The sequence below is a fragment of the Medicago sativa genome, chromosome 7, assembly GCF_051527215.1.
Source record: "Medicago sativa cultivar Bolivia chromosome 7, Bolivia_mono, whole genome shotgun sequence".
Taxonomy (NCBI): domain Eukaryota; kingdom Viridiplantae; phylum Streptophyta; class Magnoliopsida; order Fabales; family Fabaceae; genus Medicago; species Medicago sativa.
Window position 1 is genome coordinate 93,293,477 of NC_140755.1, and position 24,964 is coordinate 93,318,440.

Sequence of the window (24,964 nt, forward strand, 5' to 3'; positions counted from 1 at the left end):
ACAATACCCATGGAACTTGTACCTTTAAGCCGAGTTCAATCTTATTAATTGCTTGTAACTTGTAAGCCTGCTAATTCTTTGTATTTGATGAGTCCGTAGATCTAGATGACTGCTGCATGTAGTCATATCGGTGCCTTTGGGATCTTTTCCCCCTCGTTTATTATGTCTGGTCTTGTTTAATTTTTAACATGAAGCTTAAAAATTGAAAAAGCATGTCAGTCAAATTGCACTTTCATGGATGGGATGGTGTAATATGGTCCTGTATTGTCTATTTGATCAATTGTTTGCTTGATGCTATTTCATTTTCCGAGGTGATTCTAGATAGTCCCTCGTGATCTAGACCAAAGTTTTAAATTGCGGTCAAGGTTTACATAGCGATCTTTGATATTGCGGATAAATGTGATTGATGAGCCTAGGTTGTTGCTGCAATACGATTGTCTTTAAAAAAAATAGTTTTATTTTATTAGGGGTCTATTGTCTATTCTCTATCTATTCTTCTAATTATAAAATTTAATGTCTACCGAAAATACAATCTTACCCCTTCTTAATTTTTTGACACGTCATTAAAATTATATCCTTTAGTGTCTTTTGCTTCAAATTAAAACAAAAAACAAAATCACTTGATAAAACACACTAACTAAATCTTTTTTAAAGAAAAAACAAACTTAATCTTAATTCCAATCAAAACAATTTTTTCTATAATTCAACTTTTAAATATCTAAATAGTTAAAAAAAATTACAATCTTCTATTCTCTATTCTCTAATCATTAAATTTAATTTTCTACCCAAAATACAATCTTACCCCTTTTTAATCTTTTGACACGTCAACAAAATTATATAGTTTTGTGTCTTTTATTTCAACTTCCCCCTATTTTTATTTTTTCTCTTTTAAAAACAAATTATTCTCTTTTAAAAACAAATTAAAACAAATTCACAATTAAAACAAATTCACTCAATAAAACACACTAATTTTGGTGGTGTCTGTGATTCGAACTTCAGACCTTACATATATTATGCATTGTCTTTACCACTCGAGCTAAGCTCACGGGGACAATAAAACACACTAACTTAATCTATAAATAAACTTTTTCACCAAATTTTTTTTTTAATCCCAATCAAAATAAATTTTCTTATAATTCAACTTTAAAATATCTAAAGAGTTAAAAAAAAAACAAATACAGTCTATTATTTTTCTCTAATTATGAAAGTTAATGATTAGTAAAAACACAATTTTGCCACATCTTAAGATTTTGACACCTCAAATTATATTTATCTTTTTGTGTCTTTTGTAACAAAAAATGTATTTAGCTGAGAGAGAACATAAATTTCAAAAATTTGATGTGATTTCAAACTACAGTATATTATATTTTAAAAATGATTTTATTACCAGAAACAAACACAAAATAGATTATGATATTTTTATAAAAATTTTAAAAAATCACTAAATTTTTTAACGTTAATATTATTTTTATTTTAATTCGTAATAAATAAGCCCTGGGGGGTTTGTCCTCATGAGCTTAGCTCAGTTGGTAGGGACAATGCATAATATATGCAAGGTCAGGGGTTCAAACCCCGACCACCACAAAAAAAAAAAAAAACTTTTTATAATTCTGTAACACAAAATCCATTTTATATAGTTGTATCCAAACATTTTTTTAAGAAGTGATTTTGGTGGTAGCCGGGGTTTGAACCTCAGACCTGACATATATTATGCATTGTCCCAACCAAATGAGCTTAGCTCACGAGGACTTTTTAAGAAGTGATTGTTATTACGACAAACAAACACAACTAATTATGCTTTTTCAAAAATAATCTCTAAATAATTGAATATCAAAATATATAATTTTTTTATTCAATATATATTTCACTTATCAATAAAATATGGTTGAGATAGTTATCTTCAATACTACAAAACACTGAAAAAAATTTCATTAAGAAAATAAAAATAAACATTCAATTATATCTGATTGATAATCACAAAATAACAAAACGTCATTCTTTTTTTTTTTGTAGTGACCAGGTTTGAACCTCGGACCTTGCATATATTATGCATTGTCCATACCAACTGAGCTAAGCTAACGAGGACAACAAAATTTCATTCTTAAAAAAAAATAACTTAACTTCAAGAAACTTACAAAATATTTATTACAAGGCATATATCTATTTTTTTTAAATAGACATTTTCAAGATTGTTTCTTTTCTAAAAATAATTTGCCTTTGTTTTTTCTATATTTTTTTTCTTAGTCAAAAGAAAAATTATATTAAATAAAAAGAAATAGATAAAGAGTCTGAGGGTAAAACCCAAAACGGGGATACAACATAATAAATTGGACCAAGTGGATCGACTCAAATCTACCCTAATAAAAATTCACTAATCACGGGCGCAACCTAGCAAACCCATATACCGCGCGAAACCCAGGTTACAAAAAAAATATGAAAAGGGAACCTCTGCGAAAAATAATTTATGGATCGACCGTCAACACAATAAATAATATTGTTGTACAATTTATGCACGGGACTCATAACAACATCTTTATCAATAATGAAATCTTTACTATTTTAAATTTTTTTACATATAATTACACTAACCTCCCTTATGATCTTCTTAAATAACACAAACACCTGCTCAATTTTTTAACTAAATACTAATCTCCCTTTTTTTATCAAATTGACAAGCACTTCTCTTATAATATAACATGGTTTAAACTTTGTTAATTCCATTAATTTTGAGCAATTATCTTCTTCATACAAGTATGAAACTCATATAATATTCGACCATTTTTCTTTCCATTTTTCACGTAGGTAATTTTTCCCAACTTATTGTTCCTGGGTCAAGGTGGTTTAATATTTAAACTCTAATGTAATAAAACAGATATATTGAAGATTATTTCCTTTTCATTGATCAACCACAATGTCCATCCACCAAAAAATTTCTCATTTCTATGTTCTCTTTTGATCTCTTCGTAATTGTTGATGTTAGATTCTATTTGGTGGTAAAAACAAATGTTGTTATTGTTTCTCCATTACGAGAAAAACACTTCATTTAACTTATTTGTGAAAAGAGAAAGCTGATACAAACAAACTAAAATGACTGATTAAATTGTATATTTACAAAGTTATTGAAATGGATAAAATGAAGGGAGATTGATGTGTTTGGAAAATTAGAAGGGGTGTCTGTGTTATTTAAGAAAATCTCAAGGGAAGTCAAAATAATTTCCCTTTTTATCATTAACGTCGACTTTATCATTAGTTTTTTCTATCTTCTCAATTTATATAACATTGCAATATGCTTTAATGCACACCCCCGCTTCGAATTAGCCCGTGTGGAGCACGGGCCCGTGCTTAGCACGAGTTAGTTGCTAGATACTATGAAAGACGAGTCTTCAATTTCATAGGAACTCCCGGACACAATCCAAAGGGAGAAGAGAATAAAAAGGATCGATAAATCAAACTTTTTTTGTGTATTAAAGGACCGGGCTGATAGGTATTTTTGATAAAAATATGTGAGATCTGTATATTCATAGAGAAAATTCACAACTAATCTATGAGAAGCTTTGAGAACAAGTAACTCACATATTATATCTAATACCAAAATATATCATATATTGAGTACCAAAATATATTAGATTGAGTGATCAAATATTTGAGATCAAGTACGAAATTATTTTTGATTGAGTACTAAAATATTTTAGATCAAATACCATAATATTTTAAATTGTGTGGCAAAATATTTCAAATTATGTACCAAAATATTTTTGATTGTGTTCCAAAATATTTCAGCAAAACTTGAGGATTAAAAAAACACTTTTTGATAATGTTTAAATCCCCTAAAAAAAGATAATGTTTAAATTTATAATTAATTTAACAGATGATATATTTATATATTTTTCGCGAGTGGTTACCTTGATTACAAAATTATATACCCCTTTAGAGGTATATCTCCATTGTAAAATACTACGAAAGTGGAAAGTGGGACTTCCACTTTTTTTAATTCAAAAAACACTGGTTGCACCCAATATGAGACTTTGTGTTTAGTGTTTCAATCTTCTAATTTTCAGGGTTGTTCCAACAATATATATACAATTGAATGATAGTTGGATGATAGTTTTTTTTTTTTTTTTAAATAACAATTGAATGATAGTTGGATGGTTGATATAAGGCGTGTGTTTTCGCAGCCTAATTGCATGCAAAACATAGTTAGAAGTTCGTAATTTTTTGATTTTAATAAGTTATAAATAAAATATAAATTTAGACATTTTTGATCTATATAAAAATTTTGGTTATTTAATTTGATCAAAATACTATTCAATAAAATATGAATAAAATATAATCAAATATATTAAGATTTGAGATAAAAATTTATAATAGTTATAGACTATTGAACTACGTACACTATAAAAGATTAGAAGTTAGGGGGTAATAGAACTTCACAATTTCTGCAAATCACAAAAAGAAAAAAGTACTCGTTATGGCTTATAGCAACAATAGGGTTTGTGACCATTTATCTCTAGGAGTGTGTCCTTGTACAAGCAACGATGACTCTTGGAGTATTAAGAAAGTGTTTTTTTTTGTTACAATATTAAGAAAGTGTTGACAATGAGTGATACCGGCCGTATGAGAAGACTTTTGTTGGGTAAAAAATTGGCTGAGGATTTTGTGTTGTCTGTGTTGGGTGGTAATGTTGAGATAGGAATTCGAGCTGAAATATGGGATATCATACTTACTTTAAAAGCTAATTAGGTCAAGCTATAACTTAACCCTAACCTTAATCCCACTTTCCCTCCCAAATCCTCAATTAATTATGTGTGGGGCCCATATAAGCTATAATCCCAATTTCAAATTTGAATTCGAGTTTTCCCTCCCATCATTGTGTTTGTTTCCAATGTCATGTCATCATTGTTGACTAACATCATCAATACTACATAACACCGTTAATCAAGGTGCCTTAATGACTTTGTCTGCCACATCTAAATTTGTTCATTTTTCAAAGAGACAGAATTAATTGCTGCTTTCTCTTTCATTTCTCCACATCTATGTCTCTAATAAGTCACAATTTCATCTATTGCTGAACATGAATGAGTTCATCTTGAAACCACATTTCATATCCTTTTCTCAAAATCAAAAACGTATCCAAACACTTCTGCTTTAAACCTACAAACTCTTGGGTCTGCAGTTTAGTGCTACGGTAGTCGTCTTGGCATTGTACACAGGTTAAACAAAAGTCAAATTTCATTCAACTTTCATTTATTTATAATTTGTACACAAAGTTATTGAACTTTAGAGAAGCCTTGACAATATTTCTTTTTTGTTCAATTTCTGATTTTTGGATTTTCCATTTGAAGATTTCGTCTTTATAGAAAATTGTATTATCGAGTTTCATATGCAATTGCATGCTTTGGAAGATCAAACATGTAAAAATATATGATGAACTTGCTGTTATGATTAAAATTTCCCTATTGAGAAGTGACAGTAACAATAATATATATCTTCTCTGCATGAACCGTCTAATTACGCATTTTGTTTGTTTCTAACATTGATATTTGTTTCTATCTATCACCAACAGTTCAAATCCAAAATGGTGATGTGTGCAAGTGATCTGCATACATGTTTAAGTGTAGTGTCTTCTTTTCTTTTCTAAAGGTTATCATACAATGTTATTTTTTCTTCAAAAAATTATATGTTCTGTTTCTTGCATATGTTTGAGTGCAGGGTCTTTGAGATCACTTAAATGTTTGTTTGCAGGGTCATTGAGAACACTTAAATGTTTAAATTGCATATTTCTTCATTTTAAATATCCTCTTTTCTAAAAAATAATGTATACGGGAAATAGAACTTCAGTTTGTTACCACATACTTATAATTTTGTAGACACAATTAGAATAAAGGAACTTGCTAACTGAATATAATATTTACTATTTTTATTTGTGATTTTTTTTCACACTTCCAATTTCACTTTTAGTTACATCACAATTTACTAAAACTATTGAATAAATTTTATGTTCTCAAGTTCAAATCTCAAGCAATTCAAGCATCTTAGATGATTAGTCTAATACAAGCTTATTCTCTATATGAATAAAAATGACCATGCATGCTTCATGCTTTCTAATATAGAGAAACGTTTCTAGAACAGATTGGTTAATCTTGCATCGGCGTTCAACTCTAAAATTTACACTAAATATATGAATGTTTTGAAACTCAACTCACTTGCAATTTACACACTGTCATTCTGTCCTAGATTAACATGTCATGTCTTGAGGAATTTATCTCGACAAGCAACAAGCAAGAGACAGCAATTCAAGCAACAATTGGTGTTGTAGTTTTCATATTAGATTTTCGGTTGATGTTGTAGTTTTTCTTAGAGTGTCTAGGTAATTGCTATGTAAATAATTATTGATCGATCTCATTTTGTTTCAGAAGTGTGATTGTATTCAGGATAATTTGACATAATTTATTTGATTTGTGTGGATTTTGTTCATGTTATTTTTTTTTGTCACTTCTTGAACTTTCCATTTGTCATTGTTTTTTTTTTTATTTTAAATTTCATGGTGTTGAGGTTTCTTGAAATTCCCAAGTTTGGTCTATTTTCCTTTCTTATTTTGTTACGTTAGTTTATTTGGGTCATAAATGATAAGTATACACGTTTTTCTCAATTGTTGCTCATATGTTTGAAGTGTTCCTAACTTAATATTTGTATTACTTATATTTTATTCGTTTAACACATTTATTACTTATATGAATTAATTAACTAAATTTGAATTTTTTTAGGGTCATTTGGTAATATTAAAGAGGAAAAGACGAGGATGATGAAGTGAACATATATCATATCATTACAAGTTGTATTTTGTAAATTTAATGTCGTCGATAGGCAAGTTATAGGACTGTAGCTACAAGAGTTTTACAAATTTACTACACCTGCCTCTGACAATTTATGTAATTCTTCTTTTTACAAATATGTTTCTCATAATGCTAACTTATAAACAAGATGTTTTCTCAATTGACAATTTTTCATGAATACATTTTTGGGTGATCATGAATATATTTTTTGAGTGCACTGCTATGTGTTGTTGAGGATACTAATAAGCTATGGGTTATCTCTCATATACTCAAAGATGTCTATGTAAATGAAGTGGGGGAGAATTCAAAACAAGATACAATAAGAGTTGTATAAATTGCAAAGATAAGGTTTAAAAGAAAAACCATGATTTTTTTTATTGCTAAGATGAATTTAATCTTTCTTTTTATTTCCGTGATAATTTTTTAATGTCTGAGTAACACAAAGATATTTTGTCTTCCATTCTCGCTCACCATGTCAGCTTCTATCTTGCAAATTTCATAGCAATTGATTTATATTGTTAGCTATTATCTTATTATTGTGATGCAAGTTAAGTTGTACATGCTTTATCATGGTGTCAAACTTTCTTTAAGAGAATTTCTAACATTGTTATCATGTTTTGCTATTGGAATACAACACAAAGATGTCATAAATGAAAATTTATGATTTGTAATTTAAAACAGAAAATTTTAACCGGATATATTAACTAAGTTATGTTAATGAAGATTGGCTCATTTAATAAGGAATTGGCGTAAGGCTTGGATCGTGTTTCGAAGGAGTCAATTTTTGTTTGTTTTATTTGCAATCACTATTAACAAGAGTTACTTTAAGAGAAGGGTTGAATACGTAAAAAAAAAAAGGGTTGAAGAAGTTGATAACGGATGATGAAAGTAAAATGTACGGTTTTCAAACTATATTAATGTCAAGATGATATGACTAATGTAATACATTTTTATCATGTGACTATTTTACATTCCATTTTTTTTATTATGATATAACTTATTTGCACATGTTTTAGTCGGTAGGACCCGTGCGGAGCACGGGTCGATGGTCTAGTTGACACTAAGTCCATGCACGTTCTCAAATTCGAGATTGTCTGGATCATATATTTTCACGGATGGTTGGGACGACAAGTTTGTAAAAAGAAGAGGCTTAAAGCAAGGGGATAAGATTGGTCTTTATTGGGATCAATATGACCGATTCTTCAATTTTAGTGTTCTTCAGGCCAATTTTATTATTCCAAAAAAAGAAGAATAGGATAGGTTTAACAATCCATCGATGAAAATGTGTTGTTTCTATTTCCACATTGTCACTACTTTTTGGTTAGGAGGAGTTTTGATCATTCTCTATTATTATTAATATTATTTTGAATACAAGTCAATCAATGGATTTATTTTTTTACGTTATTATTTTAACATAACAATTGTCATTAAGTTCGTGCATTGTTTTAATTTTTTGTTATAGTTATCATTTTTCGGTTTTTTACTATATCCATTTATTGTGATAACTAGTTGGAAATCAATGGAGAACAAGCCGTATAAAATTGAAAAATGCTAGATATCAAGAATGGATTTTCTTGATGAATTCAAGAATGACATGGCAAAATAATCACCCTTAGATTTTAATCTTATTTATTAAAGTTTCAAAAAAAAAAAAATACATAACACCCACCACCCCATGATTTCCGGCCAGGCTGAGATTTTATTGGCTAACATTAATTCCGGGACAATTTCTTGATAAAATCTTTCTTGATAAATAGCATTGCTCTATAAAATTTACTATTGTATTTGTCCCCTTTGAATTTTCCTTTATTAGTGTTAAATTTCATGAAGGTAAGTTTTGTCATCTATCGTGGTCCTATCAATTTTTAAGGATTAGCATTTACAATTGCGCGTATAAAATATCTGATTACAAAAATATATATGATGAAGATAAGGAGTTCTCTATAATTAAACTGAACGATGTTTTGTGTTTAAAATTTAAATTTTAAAGTTGATGAAAGAATCATGATGATGTTTTAACCTAGTTAGTAACGATACCTTAGGCTAGCTCTTTTCCGGATTCTATAGGCAAGAACTACTACGAAAATATCTTTCCAGGAATAATAAACTCAGTGTCAATTCCAGACTCTGATTTTGTTTGAAATTTTTTGTTGGAACATGTGTGAAAATTGAGTTAAAAGTCTAAACACAAATTTCTATGTTAGATAGAGTTAGTGTTGTGTCAATTAAAAAAAGTGAAAGTTCCTCGTCGGATGGATCACACACAATAATATGTTTATATAGTGGGGGTGTACCTCTAAAGAGGATGCATGATTAAGTGAACGAAGTAAGCACTAAAGAAAAAATCTATATTTATATATTTTATTATTTAAAAATGTTAAATTAAGTAATTAATTTAATCATTATTAGAAACTGTTTTCTTAGTCTCCAAGTAAAAATATTTTGAAACGCAGTTTAAAATATTTCGAAACACAATCTAAAATATTTTTTGTATGCAATTTTGGTACATAATATAATATATTTTTGTACTCAATATAATATATTTTGGTACTTAAATGATATTTTTGTACTATATCTAACATGCGAATTACTCACTCCCAAAACAATTAAATACTTGTTCCCAAATTTTATACAGTTGTGAATTTTCTTTATAAATAAAGAATTCACATAGTGCATTATACACATCAAAAAGTTATAGTAAGTTGTCAAAAAAAAAGTTATATTAAGTTGTCGAGAACTCTTTCTCACTTCTCCCTCCAGTTTGAGTTAACCAGTTTTTTGTTTTGTTTTTGTTTTAAGATAACATTGTTGTTTTTATTTACGACCAAAGAAATGCAACATTATTGTTGTTATTTTACCTGTTTGAATTTTGAACTTGAAAGCAAACTTGACAAATTAGTTACAAAGTAGTTCTTTTTTAACCATATCATCTTTATTGTTTGAAACTTGTTTTACATGCCTCCTAAATTGTTCAATCTATTGGAACATATCTTCCCATTGATATTTTTTTTTCTTCCTTACAATCCCTATCAGAATGTAATTTCCAATATGTATTTTCAATGATTTTAACACAATGAGGGGGGGGGGGGGGGGGGGGGGTGGGGGGGGCTCTTCAGCAGTTTTTCTATTGTTTTATAAGTTTTTCAAACCTAAGTGATTGGGCCTAAAGCCCATCAATTAAGCTTCCGTTTCCATGGGCTTTAGGGCAAATTAAACCCAAGAAAGAGTACTGGAGAATGATAGCTATAAATACAAGGCATTGCAACCACTGTCTCCTCACAAGCATAGCATAGTCGCCGATCCCTTTCTTATATTTCTGTTTTTTTTTGTTTGATTTCAGTGTTTCTTTTTTCTTTATACGTTTTCTTGTTTAATTTGGCATGTGATGAAGAAATCTTATCCTACACACCGAATTCACTGTGTGGAATACAACTCCGCTTATTATCTGATGCCTTTTTATATTTTTCTTCAAAATTGTTGTTTTCATCATTTTGATATTTTTAACTGTTTTCTTCTATTTCGATTGAAATTTGATTCGAATAGTTAGTTAGATTTTAATTTGATTTAGATCAAACAATTTTATGGTTTGGTGTTAACTTTGAGATGTATGTATTCTGCGATGATGATTTGCATAATACGTCTGCAAATACGAGATTAATCGATGAGTTTGAAATTGTATGCTCTCGCTGAGCAGAATATGCACATCTCTTGTGATTAACAACTTATTGATGACTTGTAATAATTTTTTTATTTTTTACATATCTGCATCTTTTCCAATACAGTCTTAAAAAATGGATTTTGGGCATCTTGGATTAATAATAGGATCGACCTGCAACTCATTGAACTTGTACGTACTCTCTCTATAATGAAATATAATATGATTAAAAATGGATTAAGGAAAGGTATCTATTTTGGTTTAAAGCTGATCTATATGCATGTACTTTCAGCAAGTTGGATCAAATATACATCCTTTTGTTTATATTTTGTTACGGAGCGAGTATCTAACTGGTAAACCTTTCCAATCTTTGAAGGGTGTTCTGTTTTTGCTAATCTATTCGTAATTTGTACACTATCATAGTGTTCTGACCGAATGAGAAAAAAAAAAATGCATTTGGAATAAAAAATGGATTGGATACTTGAATGCATTGATTAATCTGAGGTTTTTTATTACCTTTGCAGTAGAAGAATGAGCCATTGGTTTACACGGTCACAAATGCTTTTTGGATCGAAATGAAATCATGTTACAGATACAATGCTAATAAAAATAAAAAGAAAGATGAAGCTAAATTTAACTCTTGTAATAATAGCAATATTGATTTTAAATTTTGCTAACCAAGAACAAATTAGCAATTCAAGAAACCGGCAAGTAAAAACAGAGAGAAAGAAAACAGGTCACCATTCCTAACAATAATCAATAACAAACAAGCCAAAGGAAGGAAAAAAAAATTAACATATTTTCTGGTGATTGAAGGGCCCTCGTGGTAATTGTAGTTGTTTCCACAAACCGAAATAAGTTAGATAAACCAATATATATTTGTCACCTGAGCCAATAAATTTGTGAATGTTGTAGTGTTTGCAGAAATACATGAAATGCTTTGCAGCATCCAATTACACTGAAATTGAAGCAAAAATTTGGGTGGTGAAATTGTCAATTGTGAAGCAAAAATCAAGGGACACCACTTGTGTTTGCAATGGTGAAAAGGTCTATCACAATTGACATGGAAATTGATCTTGAAAAATGAAAAAGTGAGAGGCGCTCAAAACCCATAGCCATGTCCCCAAACATTAGCTAATTTCATCATCTATCACCATTGCAAAGCATCATTCTTTTGGGGGGGGGGGGGGGGGTGGGGGGTGTCTTGCTAACCAATCCTCCGGGCATTGGTTAAATATTCTACAAATAGAAAATTTATCTTAAAAATATAAGATGTTACTTGGCGTCGGTGACTTTTAGGGTTCAAAACTGCTCCAATTTCCATTTAGAATTAAGATTGCATTTCCTCTTAGTAATATTTATTTGTCATAAGTGATGCACTTTCTTTCTTTTTATCAAAAACTTCATCTCTCTTGTCAATCATCAAAGAGTGCTACTAAAGTCCAACCAAATGAGCTAAACTTCATTTGTAGCATCAATTCCTTTCTAAATTTTGGATATCTACATTTGCCAATTTGTTTAGAATCATCATTATTGTTTATTAAAAAAATCACCATGATTAAAAAAAAACTAGATAACGATAAATTTGTTACGTTGTAACTTGTATCTCTCACTCCAGCTGGCCATTTGATTTCCTTAAGAGGCAACAAACTTGTATTACTCTGTTTTGATTCTTTTTTTTAGTTACACTCTGTTTTGAATCTGAATTGAAATTGTTTGAATACTTTTAGTACTAATATATTTATTTGATGAGTAAAAAAAAAATTATTTACTATTGTCATTTTGTATGGAAGGAATTTATGGTGGGGGAAGGCGTGTCTTAGTCCAGGAGATACATTATTTCCTCTATAGATTAAAATTTAAACTAATGTTTTAAAAATTAAATCGGAAATCAAATGAGATTAGACCTTTGTGGGTCATGATTTAACTGCTTTAAACCGTTCGATTGGAAAATCGCTGTATTAAATTGTCCGGTTCCTTCCCCCAAAGTTTGGCCGATTGAAATGTATGGTTCACTTCAAATTGTAAAACATTGATTCAAGCAATAAGTCTTGTTAAGTTAAAAAAATAACAAGTACTCCATATTCAACAATTTATAGAGTGTAGTGAGTATTATGAGTTAGTTTGATGGTTTTGAGGGAAAGGAAGAACATGTAGTTAGAGTGACAGTCACAAGTACAACTCTCTACACTAAATAGCAACAATTAACATAGCGATATTTCAAACAGAAATTACATTGAGCACACACCAAAATAAGTTGAAAATTTGAAATACACACCAACACAACCAGGAAATTAAACAATCTGTCAGAACATAATGGCGAAAATAAAACCTAACATATATCAGAGATACTGTACTGATCAAGATCAAACCAAAAAAAGAACAAAATATTTAATTTGTAGCACTCTATGGAAGGAAGGGCGTGTTTGGTTGGAGCTGTTTGCATAAACCAAAATAAGTTGAATATATCAATCTATTCTTGGCACCTGTTCTGTGTATATCAGCATGTTTGCAGAAATACTTCAATTGATCAAGTTTGCAACATCCTATCATTTGACTCAACAGCAAGAACAACCAATTTATATTTCTCTTTTTTGTCATCAATGGATGCATTGCTTTCTCTTCTCCACAACTCTCGCAGTTCGGTATCACTGGATTCATCCATTCAGCGGGTGCACGATCACACATCTCATTCCTTCTTTCCTCTATGAACCTTGTCACTTTCTCAAAATTTTCAACCAAATCAAACTGAATGTCTTGTTGAAAGTTACAAACTTTGCATTCAAGAGTTCCGGAGATAGTCTTGAGTTTCAATATGGATAACAAGTGGTCGAGTGTGTGCAAGATGGCACGTTTCGAAGTGGCCCATGGGAACGGTGGTGGAACTGTCTCGCTCTTAATTAGTCGTCTCTTTTTCACAGGCTGGTGCTTTGGTAGAATACGTTGACGTCGTCCCAGCACCTTACTATTGGTAGTAGGAGGAGAAATATCTTGTTCTTGTTCTTGATACGCGTGGAATGGTAATTTGGGAATTAGGGCAAGATTATTAGGGTTTGAGTCAAAATTAGGAGGATGAGGAAGAGAAGTGATGAGTTCGGAATAGAAGAATGTTTGAGGATCAATAGGGCGTGTGGGGGGTGTTAATGGCGTGTATTCAAATGGTGGAGGCCTAGGTGGTGACAGTGATGGTGTGTATTCAGATGGTAAAGGCTTAGGGAGTGATGGTGATGAAGATGGCTGTGAGAGTGTAAGCCATGATGCATCCACATGCTTTTTCATCATCTTTAAATTCAAGATTGTTTGTGTATCAGTAGAGATGGTGCGTAGGGCAAGATTATCAGGTTTGGAATCAAAATTAGGTGGTGGTGATGATGATGATGATGATGATGATGATGATGATGATGATGATGGCTGTGAGAGTGAGCGTGTAAGCCATGATGCATCATCAAACTCATCGCCATGGTTGTTAATCATCTCTAGACTGAGTTGGTTTTGTTTCTTTTCTGAATTAGTAAGACTTATTAGGGCAAAAGGCAGAAAGAAAGAAAGAAAGAAAGAAAGAAGGTTTTGGATATCAACGCTTCACAACTAGGGTTTTGGATATGGTTGATTTATAGTACTGTATATCCTTCAATTTAGGGTATTTAACTTTTTTTTTGTTACAATCTAAACAGTTGGTTTTTTTTTATTTTGATAACTTATTCAAAGGTATACAAAAATGTCTCCATATAAAGATTATAACTAACTTTAGTACCCAAAAAAACAAATTATAACTAACTAAGACAAATTCCCACAAAAATAACTATGACAAATTAATTATTTGTTTTTTTTTTTAAAGAAATTAATGATTTGTTATATTTTCTCAAAGAGAAATGCTTCTTATCGCGTAAACATTTCACGGGAAGTTATCTGTAGTAGAACCTCACTTTTCAATCCCACCATCCGTTTTTTTTTTTCGCCAAATGATAATCTAATGTTGAAAATACTTCGTGATAACTTTGCTACGTTATAAATCGCAACAAATATCACTGCTATTTCTGAAAACAATCCTTAATTCAAGAGTAAGAGAAACAAATTGACTGAAAAATAAAAGGAAGACCGTCGAGTGAGTATATATGAACAAAGGTTAGCATTTCTCTTAGAATCTACTCGTAATACTCCCTTGAAGTGTCGCTTAGATTTTTTTTCTTTGTATTTAGATCATTTAACTGTACAATTTGTCTATTATACCTCTTCTAAATTACTTCTACTTCATCTTTTTCAATGAAACTAAAAATAGTTTTTAAACAAAGTTTTTTTTTTGTACAAATTTAAACTTCCATTAAACTAAATCCGATTCCATATTAATAGTGGTTCAATGATAAGATAAAAATTATTGGAAAGAGAGAGTGTATGCAAAAAAAAAAGGTTAAATTAGTAAATAGTCTCCATAAATATACCAACATTTGATTTTAGTCCCCTTAAAATATTCCTTAGGTTTTTGGTCCCTCTAAAGTTTTTGGTTTTTTATTTTATATGGAAAATGCTAAGGACATTGTGCCAATTTATAAAATATATTTTGTTAAGGATTCCACTAATAGAAATTATGTTTTGAAAATTGTGCAAATTTATTTTTCAAAATATTGAACATTAATTTTTCTCAATAAATATTAGATATTAGTGGAACAGGGACGGAGCTAGAAAAATATATTGAGGGGGCGAAAAATATAACACATAATCGATAATATATATAAGAGTCATGCTAACTTGTGCTCTTAAGGCATATGTTAAGATTTCTATAAAAAGAAAGTATTTAATAAAAAAAATAATCTTTGAAGAAATAAATTGGCACAATTTCCAATGTATAATTTCTATCTTTGATACCTTAACATGTGCCCTAAGGAAGGGCAGATGTTTGCATTTCTTGTAAATAATTTTGACTATTAATAATTGTAGAAAATTTAGTTTAATATAAAACTGCATACTGTATATCCTACAAAATAAAATACACGAAAATATATAGTCACGAAAATTATATTGTTATTCAATTATTTATTTGATAAAATTCTTTAGCCATTTTTCTAATAGAGAGGTAGTTTTTATTTTGCTTTTTGGCCTTGTGTTTTGTTTTGATCCGTGCAAAATTACTTTATAATGAAAATGGTCCGTGTAATTTGTAAAATATTTGATTTTAGCCACTTCAACATCAATCATGTGACGACTAAAATCAATTAATCTACACACTACGGGGATCAGTTCCAATACAAATCAATTTTGCAAGGATTAAAACAAAAGAGTAAGAACCAAAAATAAAATAAAAAAACTTGCAAGGACCATAATTAAAAAATAAAATAAAAATTGCATGGACCAAAACAAAAAACTGAAAAAAGTGATATATTTGCAAGACCAAATACATATTTAAAGCTATATTTTTTTTGTGTGAAACGTCTTTACGGAACAATACTAGTGTGACTTTGGATGTTTGCACATTAAGCAAGCACACAATCACTCATTCACCAATTGTTTTATCCCGTGCGGAATTTTTTGAGTCGCTGTATTGAATATGCAGTATTATTGAATGAATCAGAATTAATTGCAAGAGACCAAATCTCTTTTTCCTCAAAAAAGAGACCAAATCTCTTTAGCATATTTTCAAGGGATTGAATTGAAGGTTCCTTTCCTTTTGGTTGGACTTGTTTGCACAAATGGAAATAAGTTAGTTATACCAATCTATGTTTGTCACCTTGCCCAACTCTCTTCATGTTGGCGTGTTTGCAGAAATAACTCAAATGCTCAACTTTGCAGCATCCACTATTGTTCATCATCTTTGATGATGGAAATTTTGTTGGCTAGAGCATAATTTGAATTTTGAATTATGATCAATAGAGATGGAAATTTTGAATTGTGAATGATGATGGAAATTTTGTTGGCTAGAGCATAATTTGTGCAGCATCCCCAAAAATCAATTCAAGACAATAAGTGGAGTTTCTGTCACAATTGAATCTTGATGTGTAGGGCTGCAAAGAGCATGGCGGTAATGCATACTAGTTTTGAGATGTTTTGACATAGATGCAGCAGTAGCACTGTGTCTCGGTCTACTAAGTCTGAATATGTAGCACAGATGTGATATATAGGATATGGATTCATCAAATTTTTTAAATTCAAGATAGAATCTGTATACGTTAACAATTTTTTTATAATGAGTTTTTTAATTATATTTCTACGTACATTTATATAAAATTCCAATGTATAATCTTTTCATTTTATTTCCCTTTTCGCAGTTAACTCTAGGCTATAAACTATGATGTTTGAGCTACAATTTACATTACTGAAAGCCGATGCTTATTCATCAACCAATTCTTGCCAGTTCAAGTATTAGAAAGTTGAAGCTTGTTAGGATGGTTCCTTGATTTTATTTTATTTTGAGGAGGGTTCCTTTAGTTTTTACTATTTCAACATTTAGAGGGCCGTATAAATTCCAACTTTATTGGTGAAGAGACAATTATCTCATTTAGAAACATATCTGTGCGGCATCCAATTTATGACAAGGTCTAATAATCGTTGATCAGCAAGAAGAATATATGGTTATGTATATGAGGACTACCTTGGAACTCAAGTTATGATTTTACTGATTCTGTATTTGAGGTGTACCTTTGAACTCAAATTTAGTAGTTCCTTTAGTTCTTCTCTATTCACTAGCTCTGCTATCAGTATGCTTTTGGTGAGGGAAATATAGAAGTTTCTCAAGTTGAAAAGCTATAACGTATATTAAGGTAGCTCATGGCAAGTTATATGCTTGCGATACAACAAGTCATGTCCAGCGGCTGTTCTCTCAAATTGTAAAGATTATAACGGCCATGATTTGGAAGGGGGAACTGATAGGAATCCATCAGTTAAGGAATTATATTCATGCTGGAAAAGATTGTCATTCTAGATTCTTCGCGAATAAGTATTCTTCCACTTGTTTTTGGATGCATGATTTTGATTGATCAATGAATGTTGATGGAACAAAAACTCCAAATCCATAGCAAAATCTTTGATTGCATATTTGTTAAGTTGTGGTCTGAATTGCTGAAATATTTATCAATGATCGATTTTGAGTGCAGTTGATGTGTTTAGGAGTTGTATAAAGGTTTTCCTTGAACCAGATATGCAGAAGACTTATCGCGGACGATTGTCTATTGAGAAGTCTGGTCTTTGCTGTGGTGGGATGCATAAATTTTACTTGCCTCGATGTGTTAAAAATTTTACAAAGATCTTGAGAAGGCTCATGTGATAAACAATTGCTAGTAATTGTAGCAATTGTAAACCAGTTGTCGGATAAGTTTGTTGAACCATTTGTATTGGAAGGTAGTAAAGTGTCCTGATCAGAAATTCCTCCAAGTATATCGTAGAAGACGATGATTCTTGTGGTTATAAATACACTACTTGACTACTTGTGTAGTCATATGACACACGATATTCCAAAACAACATTTTAGAAGAAGTAATGACATTACTCTTTCGTAGTGTAGGAGCACAAAACTCAATAGCCATGTTCCCAATTATTATAGATATTTCACCATCCATCAACATGGAAAAGCATCATCATGACGATTAGACATTATTTATACAATACAGTGGTAATTAGTATCACAATTTAGTACATAAACATCAGCAGAATACATCAAACAAGCTGATAAAATTATTGACATCACATTCAAACTATTTGCAACTTTAGCAGACAAACAAAAAACATTTGACTTAAGAATCATCGCATAAACACTAATGATACTTTATTGGCAGCAGTCTACCTCTCAAAGGGTGCCATTGCAACCCAATTTTCACTGTTGAGCCTGCAAGTCAGAACATTGTGAGTTTAAAAAGTGGCGAATACAATAGGCAGAAAATAATCACAATTATTCAAAATCAATCATGATATATGTGTCGATATTTATAATATTACCAGAAAGCGTTTCTTGAAAATATCAACAATTTCATTTGGATCGGCCCTTGTCTGTGTATAAGCATCAATCTTGTTAAGCTCCTGTCAAAGAAACATTATGCACAAATATATCTCGTGTTAACGAGACATCGGAGGTAATGGTAAGAACTCTTGTCGAAGCTTGAGGACCATTTTCTGTGGCCCATTTCTGTTTCCATTTGCGGAACAGGTTAAGTTTTCCTCAAGTTCGGATTGATGACCTTGATTTGTAATCAATTCATAAACGAATGCAATTGTGGGAAACTGCAATTTTAGAGAGAACTGTTTCAACTGTACCTCAATCCATGCTGCAAGTTTCGGCCTTCCTTCTATTATATCATGCTTGAACACCTCAGAAAAGACTATATGGAATCTTTCAACAAATGGAATATAGGCAAAATCCACCTAATCAACACAACCAATAACAACTTATATATAAGAGAAAAACTATAGTCATGGAAGATTTCATTTATCTCATCACTGTATTTATTATTTGCAATAGTTTTAAGACTACTTTGATCCACGATCCATCAGACCATCACATGCTTTATTAAAAATTTGCAACAATTTCTTTTGTGCCGACAAGTAATATGCTTAAAATGCAACCAACAGAAAAGAAAAATGGCAAGTCTCTTAATTTCAACTTACCCAACTGAATTGTCCTAGGAAATTGTCCATCATCAAATTTACCAAGAGCATTCTCCAAGTAATCAAAGGCAGGACCTGATTCAAATTACCAATTTCAAAAGTTCAGTTTGCGTGTACTTGAATAACATAACATTCCTCTATTTATTAACTTGAAAGCATTACCAGCTTGTTTTATAGGATCTCCTTTCAATGAAGAGTACAGATCTTTGGTGAATGTATCAACATGAGAAATCAACTGATCACCAAACTCTTTCTTTGCAGGATCCTGAAAAACAAAATCATAAAATTGTGTCCACTAATATAATCGATTTTTTTTGGGGGTGCAGGAGAGTGCTTTCTCACACTGGGAACTAGAGATGGCCCCTCAAAGTTGACATCTATGTAACTGATCAAATCGAGACTTTCTCCCAAGACCTTCCCATTGTGCTCCAACGATGGCACCTATACATACGAAAAAAATAATGATCAACTAGGTGAGCATCGAGTAATTTATTTCCCTGTATGAGCAAGTTAAACACACCTTGTTTTCTGGGTAGACTTTCTCCTTATACCAAACAGGCCTGTCTTGAAGGTTAATAGGAACCAATTTGATTTTGTCTTGTAGTCCCTGCATTGGTCATCAATCATGAAAAATAATGACCTATTAATCATAGAATAAAACAATTAACAGATTAATAAAAATTAAGAAGTTCATTATCTTGAACCAATCTAATAAACCTTGAGAAAACCAAAACAATTAAGTTAGTAATGCAAATATGCACCTAACCAAATCAACTGAAATTAATTTATAAAAGTTGATTAAAACAAGACTAAGGTTATGTTGTGCACGAAACGATGAATTGGTTTGTGTACTTATCATTCTCCACTAATGCACCTTTAAGTGTTAAAGTTGTACTATTGTCAGTGATACAATACCACTCATCTGTGATAATATTCTTTGTTGTTCATGTGATGATCTTCATCTGGTGCTGGTTTGAATGTTTCAGAAGTCTACTGCAGAATTCGTTTTTGACACATGGAGCTCTTTTTGACTTTGATGTGTGATGTTGGTGAATCTTCATTGATACAAGAGCATTTTTCTCAGCCATTGGTGTTTATGCCATTATAAATGATTTTGGAATTTAGTATATTTTCTATCAAGATATAGGCCAATTCCACTTTGAGCTATGATATTAGGTGTTTGTAGCATGCTATTTGTTTCTTCTTGGCTTTAATTTGTAACAACTATGTACACTATGCGTTGATGGCATATATGTTACCTTAATTTGGTTATTAATAAATTTTTCCTTGCCTTCAAGAAAAAAGTCAATGTTTACATGTTTGTGGTATGAAATATTTGAGATATTAAACATAATTTGAAATGGTTTATACAGTGTTTTGGACCATTAATGTAGATTTTTTTTTTTTTTTAAAAATTACTTTTAGAGACCGAAATAGTGACCTACAAATTAGTTGTTAATTAGTTGTTAATTCCGTTCCAAATTCAGTCCATCAGTGCACATTGCAAAGGGAGCATGCCCAGCTCTTCTGCGTAGTTTGGATCCAAATCAGCATGCCCCATATACCCCACGTTCAAGGGGAAGTGGTGTTAGTAATGCTAGCAATACACCAAAACGACGATATAGAACCGCCAACACACCTTACATAATTTTTGATCAAGATCGTTGTCGTCATGAGATTGCTAGGATGATCATTATGCATGATTACCCCCTTCACATGGTTGAGCATCCAGGATTTGTTGCATTTGTCCGAAATATGCAACCCCAGTTCAACATGGTGACCTTTAATACTATTCAAGGAGACTGTGTCGCAACTTACTTGACGGAAAAGCAAAACCTTTCAAAATATTTTGATGAGTTGCCAGGACGTTTTGGTCTGACACTGGACACGTGGACCTCAAGTCAATCTGTAGGTTATGTATTTATCACGGGACATTTTGTTGATAGTGACTGGAAGTTGCAGAAGAGAATTCTCAATGTTGTGATGGAACCATGCCCTGATTCTGACTCTGCTCTCAGCCATGCTGTATCTGCCTGCATTTCTGATTGGAATTTGGAGGGTAGGCTGTTCACAATTACTTGTAATCAGCCACTTACTGAAGTTGCCCTTGAGAACCTCAGACCTCTACTCTCTGTGAAGAATCCACTTATCTTCGATGGTCAGTTGCTGATTGGACATTGCATTGCCCGTACTTTAAGCAATGTTGCATATGATTTGTTGAGCTCAGCACAAGGCATTGTCAATAAAATCAGGGAAAGGGTGAAATATGTGAAGACTTCAGAATCACATGAGGATAAATTCCTGGATCTTAAGGAACACCTTCAGGTTCCCAGTGAAAAGAGCCTTTTTATTGATGACCAAACCAAATGGAATACAACATATCAAATGTTGGTTGCAGCTTCTGAACTGAAGGAAGTGTTTTCCTGTTTAGACACTTCTGATCCTGATTACAAAGGAGCCCCATCTATTCCAGACTGGAAACTTGTTGAGATCCTCTGCACATACTTGAAGCCCCTTTATGATGCAGCAAACATTCTTATGACAACAACTTATCCCACTGCTATTACATTCTTTCATGAAGTTTGGAAATTACATTTGGATCTATCTCGAGCTGTTAAGAATGAGGATCCCTTCATTAGCGACCTTACTAAACCCATGTATGAAAAGATCGATAAGTACTGGAGAGATTGTAGTCTGGCTTTGGTGATTGCTGTAGTTATGGATCCTCGTTTCAAGATGAAGCTTGTTGAGTTCAGTTTCACAAAAATCTACGGCGAGGATGCTCATGCGTATGTCAAGATTGTTGATGACGGAATTCATGAGCTGTTTCATGAGTATGCAACCCTTCCTCTGCCACTAACACCGGCATATGCAGAAGAAGGAAATGCTGGAAGCAATATGAAGATGGAAGGATCCTCTGGAGGAACTTTGTTGTCAGATAATGGTCTTACAGACTTTGATGCCTACATCATGGAAACTTCTACCCATCAGACAAAGTCTGAATTGGATCAGTATCTAGAAGAATCTCTATTGCCACGAGTTCCAGACTTTGATGTATTAGGTTGGTGGAAGCTAAACACACTTAAGTACCCCACACTTTCCAAGATGGCCCGAGATATATTGTCTATTCCTGTTTCTACCCTTCCTTCTGAATCTATCTTTGATAAAAAGAGCAAAGAGATGGATCAGTATCGAAGTTCCTTGCGTCCGGAGACAGTGGAGGCACTTGTGTGCGCCAAAGATTGGATGCAGTATGGTGCACCCGAATCTTCGACTGCGCTTGTGAAAATGGAATTCTAGATTTCATGTTGTTGTACACTTGTACCCAGTATGTTGGTAGGTTCTACATCTACTGTATTTTACTTTTAGTTTTCGTTTATGCGTTCTCTTGTAACATAAGAGTGATTATTTGGTTAATTCGACTTGAATATTTAAACTATTATCTAGCTTTTTTTTTAGATGCTAGAACTAGTAAATAGATCCTACCTTTCCCTAATACAAGCAGTCCTTGATGTGCAGCTCAATTTGATTTGTTCCATCAGGAATCAGCGTAAATTTGAGGTGGCAGCGTAAAAGTTTGTTAGTGCTGCTAATAGAATTCACATTCAGTTCATCTCTGTTCTGATTGTGATCTTGCACACTTTTGCTTTGCCATTGGTTTTTTTATGGTGATTTTACTAGGACTGCTTTCGTGGGGTGGAGTACTGTTTAGGGAAAACTATATGTCTTTGGCAATGCTACTTTATCATTTTCATTCACATATGTAGATGGAGTAGTGCCATGATTCCAATGAATGTTTTTCACATGGAAGGAGTTGTTCAATTTATTACTTAATTGCTTAAGCAAAAGTTTAGGACAAGAATTCTCTACATTTGAGGAGGGAAAGTTATCTACTTTCTATCTAGCTCTCTCATCTTTTCCCGTCATATTTCTCTACATTTTTTCTCCTTTTTAAGCATAAAAAGGTCCAGCGTTATTCATACATGACAATAAGATAAATTTACTTATTTGATATCAACTAACTTTAATATCTATTTGTTTAGTTGAAATCATTTTCCACTATTTTCCATTGTTGGATTTCCATTACTGTGTTTATACTTAAATGAAAACCACGTTTATGAGTTTCGTTTTTGTTTGTTTATGACATGAATATGCATTTGTCAAAGTTGTGTTCATTACTTTTTGAAAATTATATTTCAGATGAAATCATTTTCCACGAATTTATGAGTTTTTTTGTTTTGTTTATGACATGAATATGTATTAAAAGAATGACATTCTTATCTCTTTGGATTAAAAGAAGAAGGATTTTTCCAGCTATGCAGGCCTGTTAATACTGATTCCTTTGCTAAGAACAACCTTACATGTAAGGTTTATGATCCTTTAAGCTCTTGCTCCACATTGTCATCTGTTTAACTTCTCTAATCAATTTATGGAGAATTTCCACATGGGAGTAGTTTTTCAACTTCAAGGAGCTCGATTTGTTTTCATATACTGATTTGTTTTTCAACTTCTCTAATCTGTTTAACGTTAGTTGAGATGGACTTTATTGGCATAAATATTGCTGCATTTCTTGAGCTGTACTTGCTGTTATTTGGCTGCTTTTTAACATTTCTTCGGATCAGTACTGGCACGAATGACATTTATATAAAAATGAGTTCTTTCAATTTTTAGACCATGAGCCATGAAGTATAATCATGTGCTAGTAATGCATCTAAAGGTACAATCAACTATATTGTCACATTGTTCCTAGATAAGTATCTCATTCAAGAATCTATTTTACCAATGTATTGGTTTTTTAATATACTAACTATGTGTTACTAAAATCAAGTATCATTATTTTTAAAGTGTTAGAAACAGACAACATTTGATACTTTCTCTTGATATAATAGAAGAATGCCGATGTGCTCTTTAAGTTTGTGTTATTAACTTTCCCTTTGTTCCATTGCATTTGTATTCAAGATCCATATTCCCTTCATTTTCTATTATATTTAGAGTAGTTGGATTTAGAGGGATCATCAACGTCAAAAGGCCTCAAGCTCAATAAACGTAATTACTTATAGATAATCATTTATCAAAGAGATCTCCACGCTAACAACAAGAATTAAATCCATAAGTGAATCAACTCTTTACCAACTTAATAAACTTTCATCGACTATTATTTTGTTAACTTTTAATGAAAAAAATTTTTTAGCAGCACCACTCTTTCTAATCTCTATCTTTCATTCTTTTTAACTTCTATCCCTCTTCTCTCAAAAACTCATACCTTTAATATGAATTAAGATCCTCTAATGTCAAAAAAAAAAAAAGGAATAATGTGATAATCTAGGCCCTTAAAATACAAAAAGGAGCAAATTTTGAAATTTAAAATGAAAAAAAAAGGGAAATGTTAGTTAACGGGTTGAGAAATACTTAAAATCAATTCATAGCTTAGGGTCTTATTCAAAAAATTCATAGCTTAGTGTCAATGACCTAGATGATAAATATCCAATGCAAAAAAAATTCAATTGACACATCATAACTAAATCATGGTGAGAATAGGTCATGTTAGCCAACAAAGACCTGTGGCCTAGTCTATGACATGTCAAATTTTTGTGTTAAACAATAAAGACTAAGATTTTTTATAAGTCTATTTAGCTAAAAAGATTAAATCATAGGAAAAACATTTTAAGCCTATCATGTTAGTCTACTTAAGTGAATATGTTACTATGTATTTAAATTTTAAGCCTATTGTTTTAAATTAATTAATTTGTTAACTTTTTCAATAATTCAAACATATTAATCTACATAAATATTTCACATATTTGCGTGTAGTGGGATGTGATTGATAAGTGTCAAAATAACCTATTTTTACTTATATAATTTATGGCAATTATTGACTTGATAATAA

At 31.5% G+C, this 24,964-nt stretch overlaps 2 protein-coding genes, 1 long non-coding RNA gene, 1 other non-coding gene and 2 pseudogenes across 5 annotated transcripts; 4 read left to right on the top strand and 2 right to left on the bottom strand.

The window, feature by feature from the left end:
• The first annotated feature begins 4,468 nt into the window (after window positions 1-4,468).
• Window positions 4,469-8,088, top strand: LOC146910404 (B3 domain-containing protein At2g33720-like; annotated as a pseudogene).
• Window positions 4,731-6,479, top strand: LOC146910405 (uncharacterized). The gene is made up of 2 exons (XR_015020045.1): window positions 4,731-5,210; window positions 6,235-6,479. It is a non-coding gene; the product is annotated as an uncharacterized LOC146910405 (long non-coding RNA).
• Window positions 8,089-10,207: 2,119 nt separating the features above from the next.
• On the top strand, window positions 10,208-10,289 carry LOC146910406 (small nucleolar RNA R16). The gene has a single exon (XR_015020994.1). It is a non-coding gene; the product is annotated as a small nucleolar RNA R16 (small nucleolar RNA).
• Window positions 10,290-12,356: 2,067 nt separating this feature from the next.
• LOC146910407 (uncharacterized) lies at window positions 12,357-13,770 on the bottom strand. The gene has a single exon (XM_085729428.1). It carries the CDS (start codon window positions 13,768-13,770, stop codon window positions 12,895-12,897), a length of 876 nt encoding a protein of 291 aa, XP_085585554.1. The 3' UTR covers window positions 12,357-12,894.
• A 4,223-nt stretch (window positions 13,771-17,993) lies between these two features.
• Window positions 17,994-19,915, bottom strand: LOC146910408 (glutathione S-transferase L3-like; annotated as a pseudogene). Its single transcript, XR_015018472.1, has 7 exons — window positions 19,598-19,915; window positions 19,420-19,518; window positions 19,240-19,342; window positions 19,078-19,152; window positions 18,727-18,834; window positions 18,412-18,492; window positions 17,994-18,301 (listed from the first exon to the last, which is right to left on the bottom strand). The product of XR_015018472.1 is annotated as a glutathione S-transferase L3-like (transcript).
• Window positions 19,912-22,416, top strand: DAYSLEEPER (BED zinc finger and hAT dimerization domain-containing protein DAYSLEEPER). Its single transcript, XM_085729429.1, has 2 exons — window positions 19,912-19,919; window positions 20,565-22,416. The coding sequence occupies exons 1-2, from the start codon at window positions 19,912-19,914 to the stop codon at window positions 22,375-22,377; spliced, it is 1,821 nt and encodes a 606-aa protein (XP_085585555.1). The 3' UTR covers window positions 22,378-22,416.
• The last annotated feature ends 2,548 nt before the right edge of the window (window positions 22,417-24,964 follow it).

Excerpts from the sequence above, each read along its gene's own strand:
- LOC146910407 (XM_085729428.1), bottom strand. The coding sequence starts at position 13,770 with ATGATGAAAAAGCATGTGGATGCATCATGGCTTACACTCTCACAGCCA.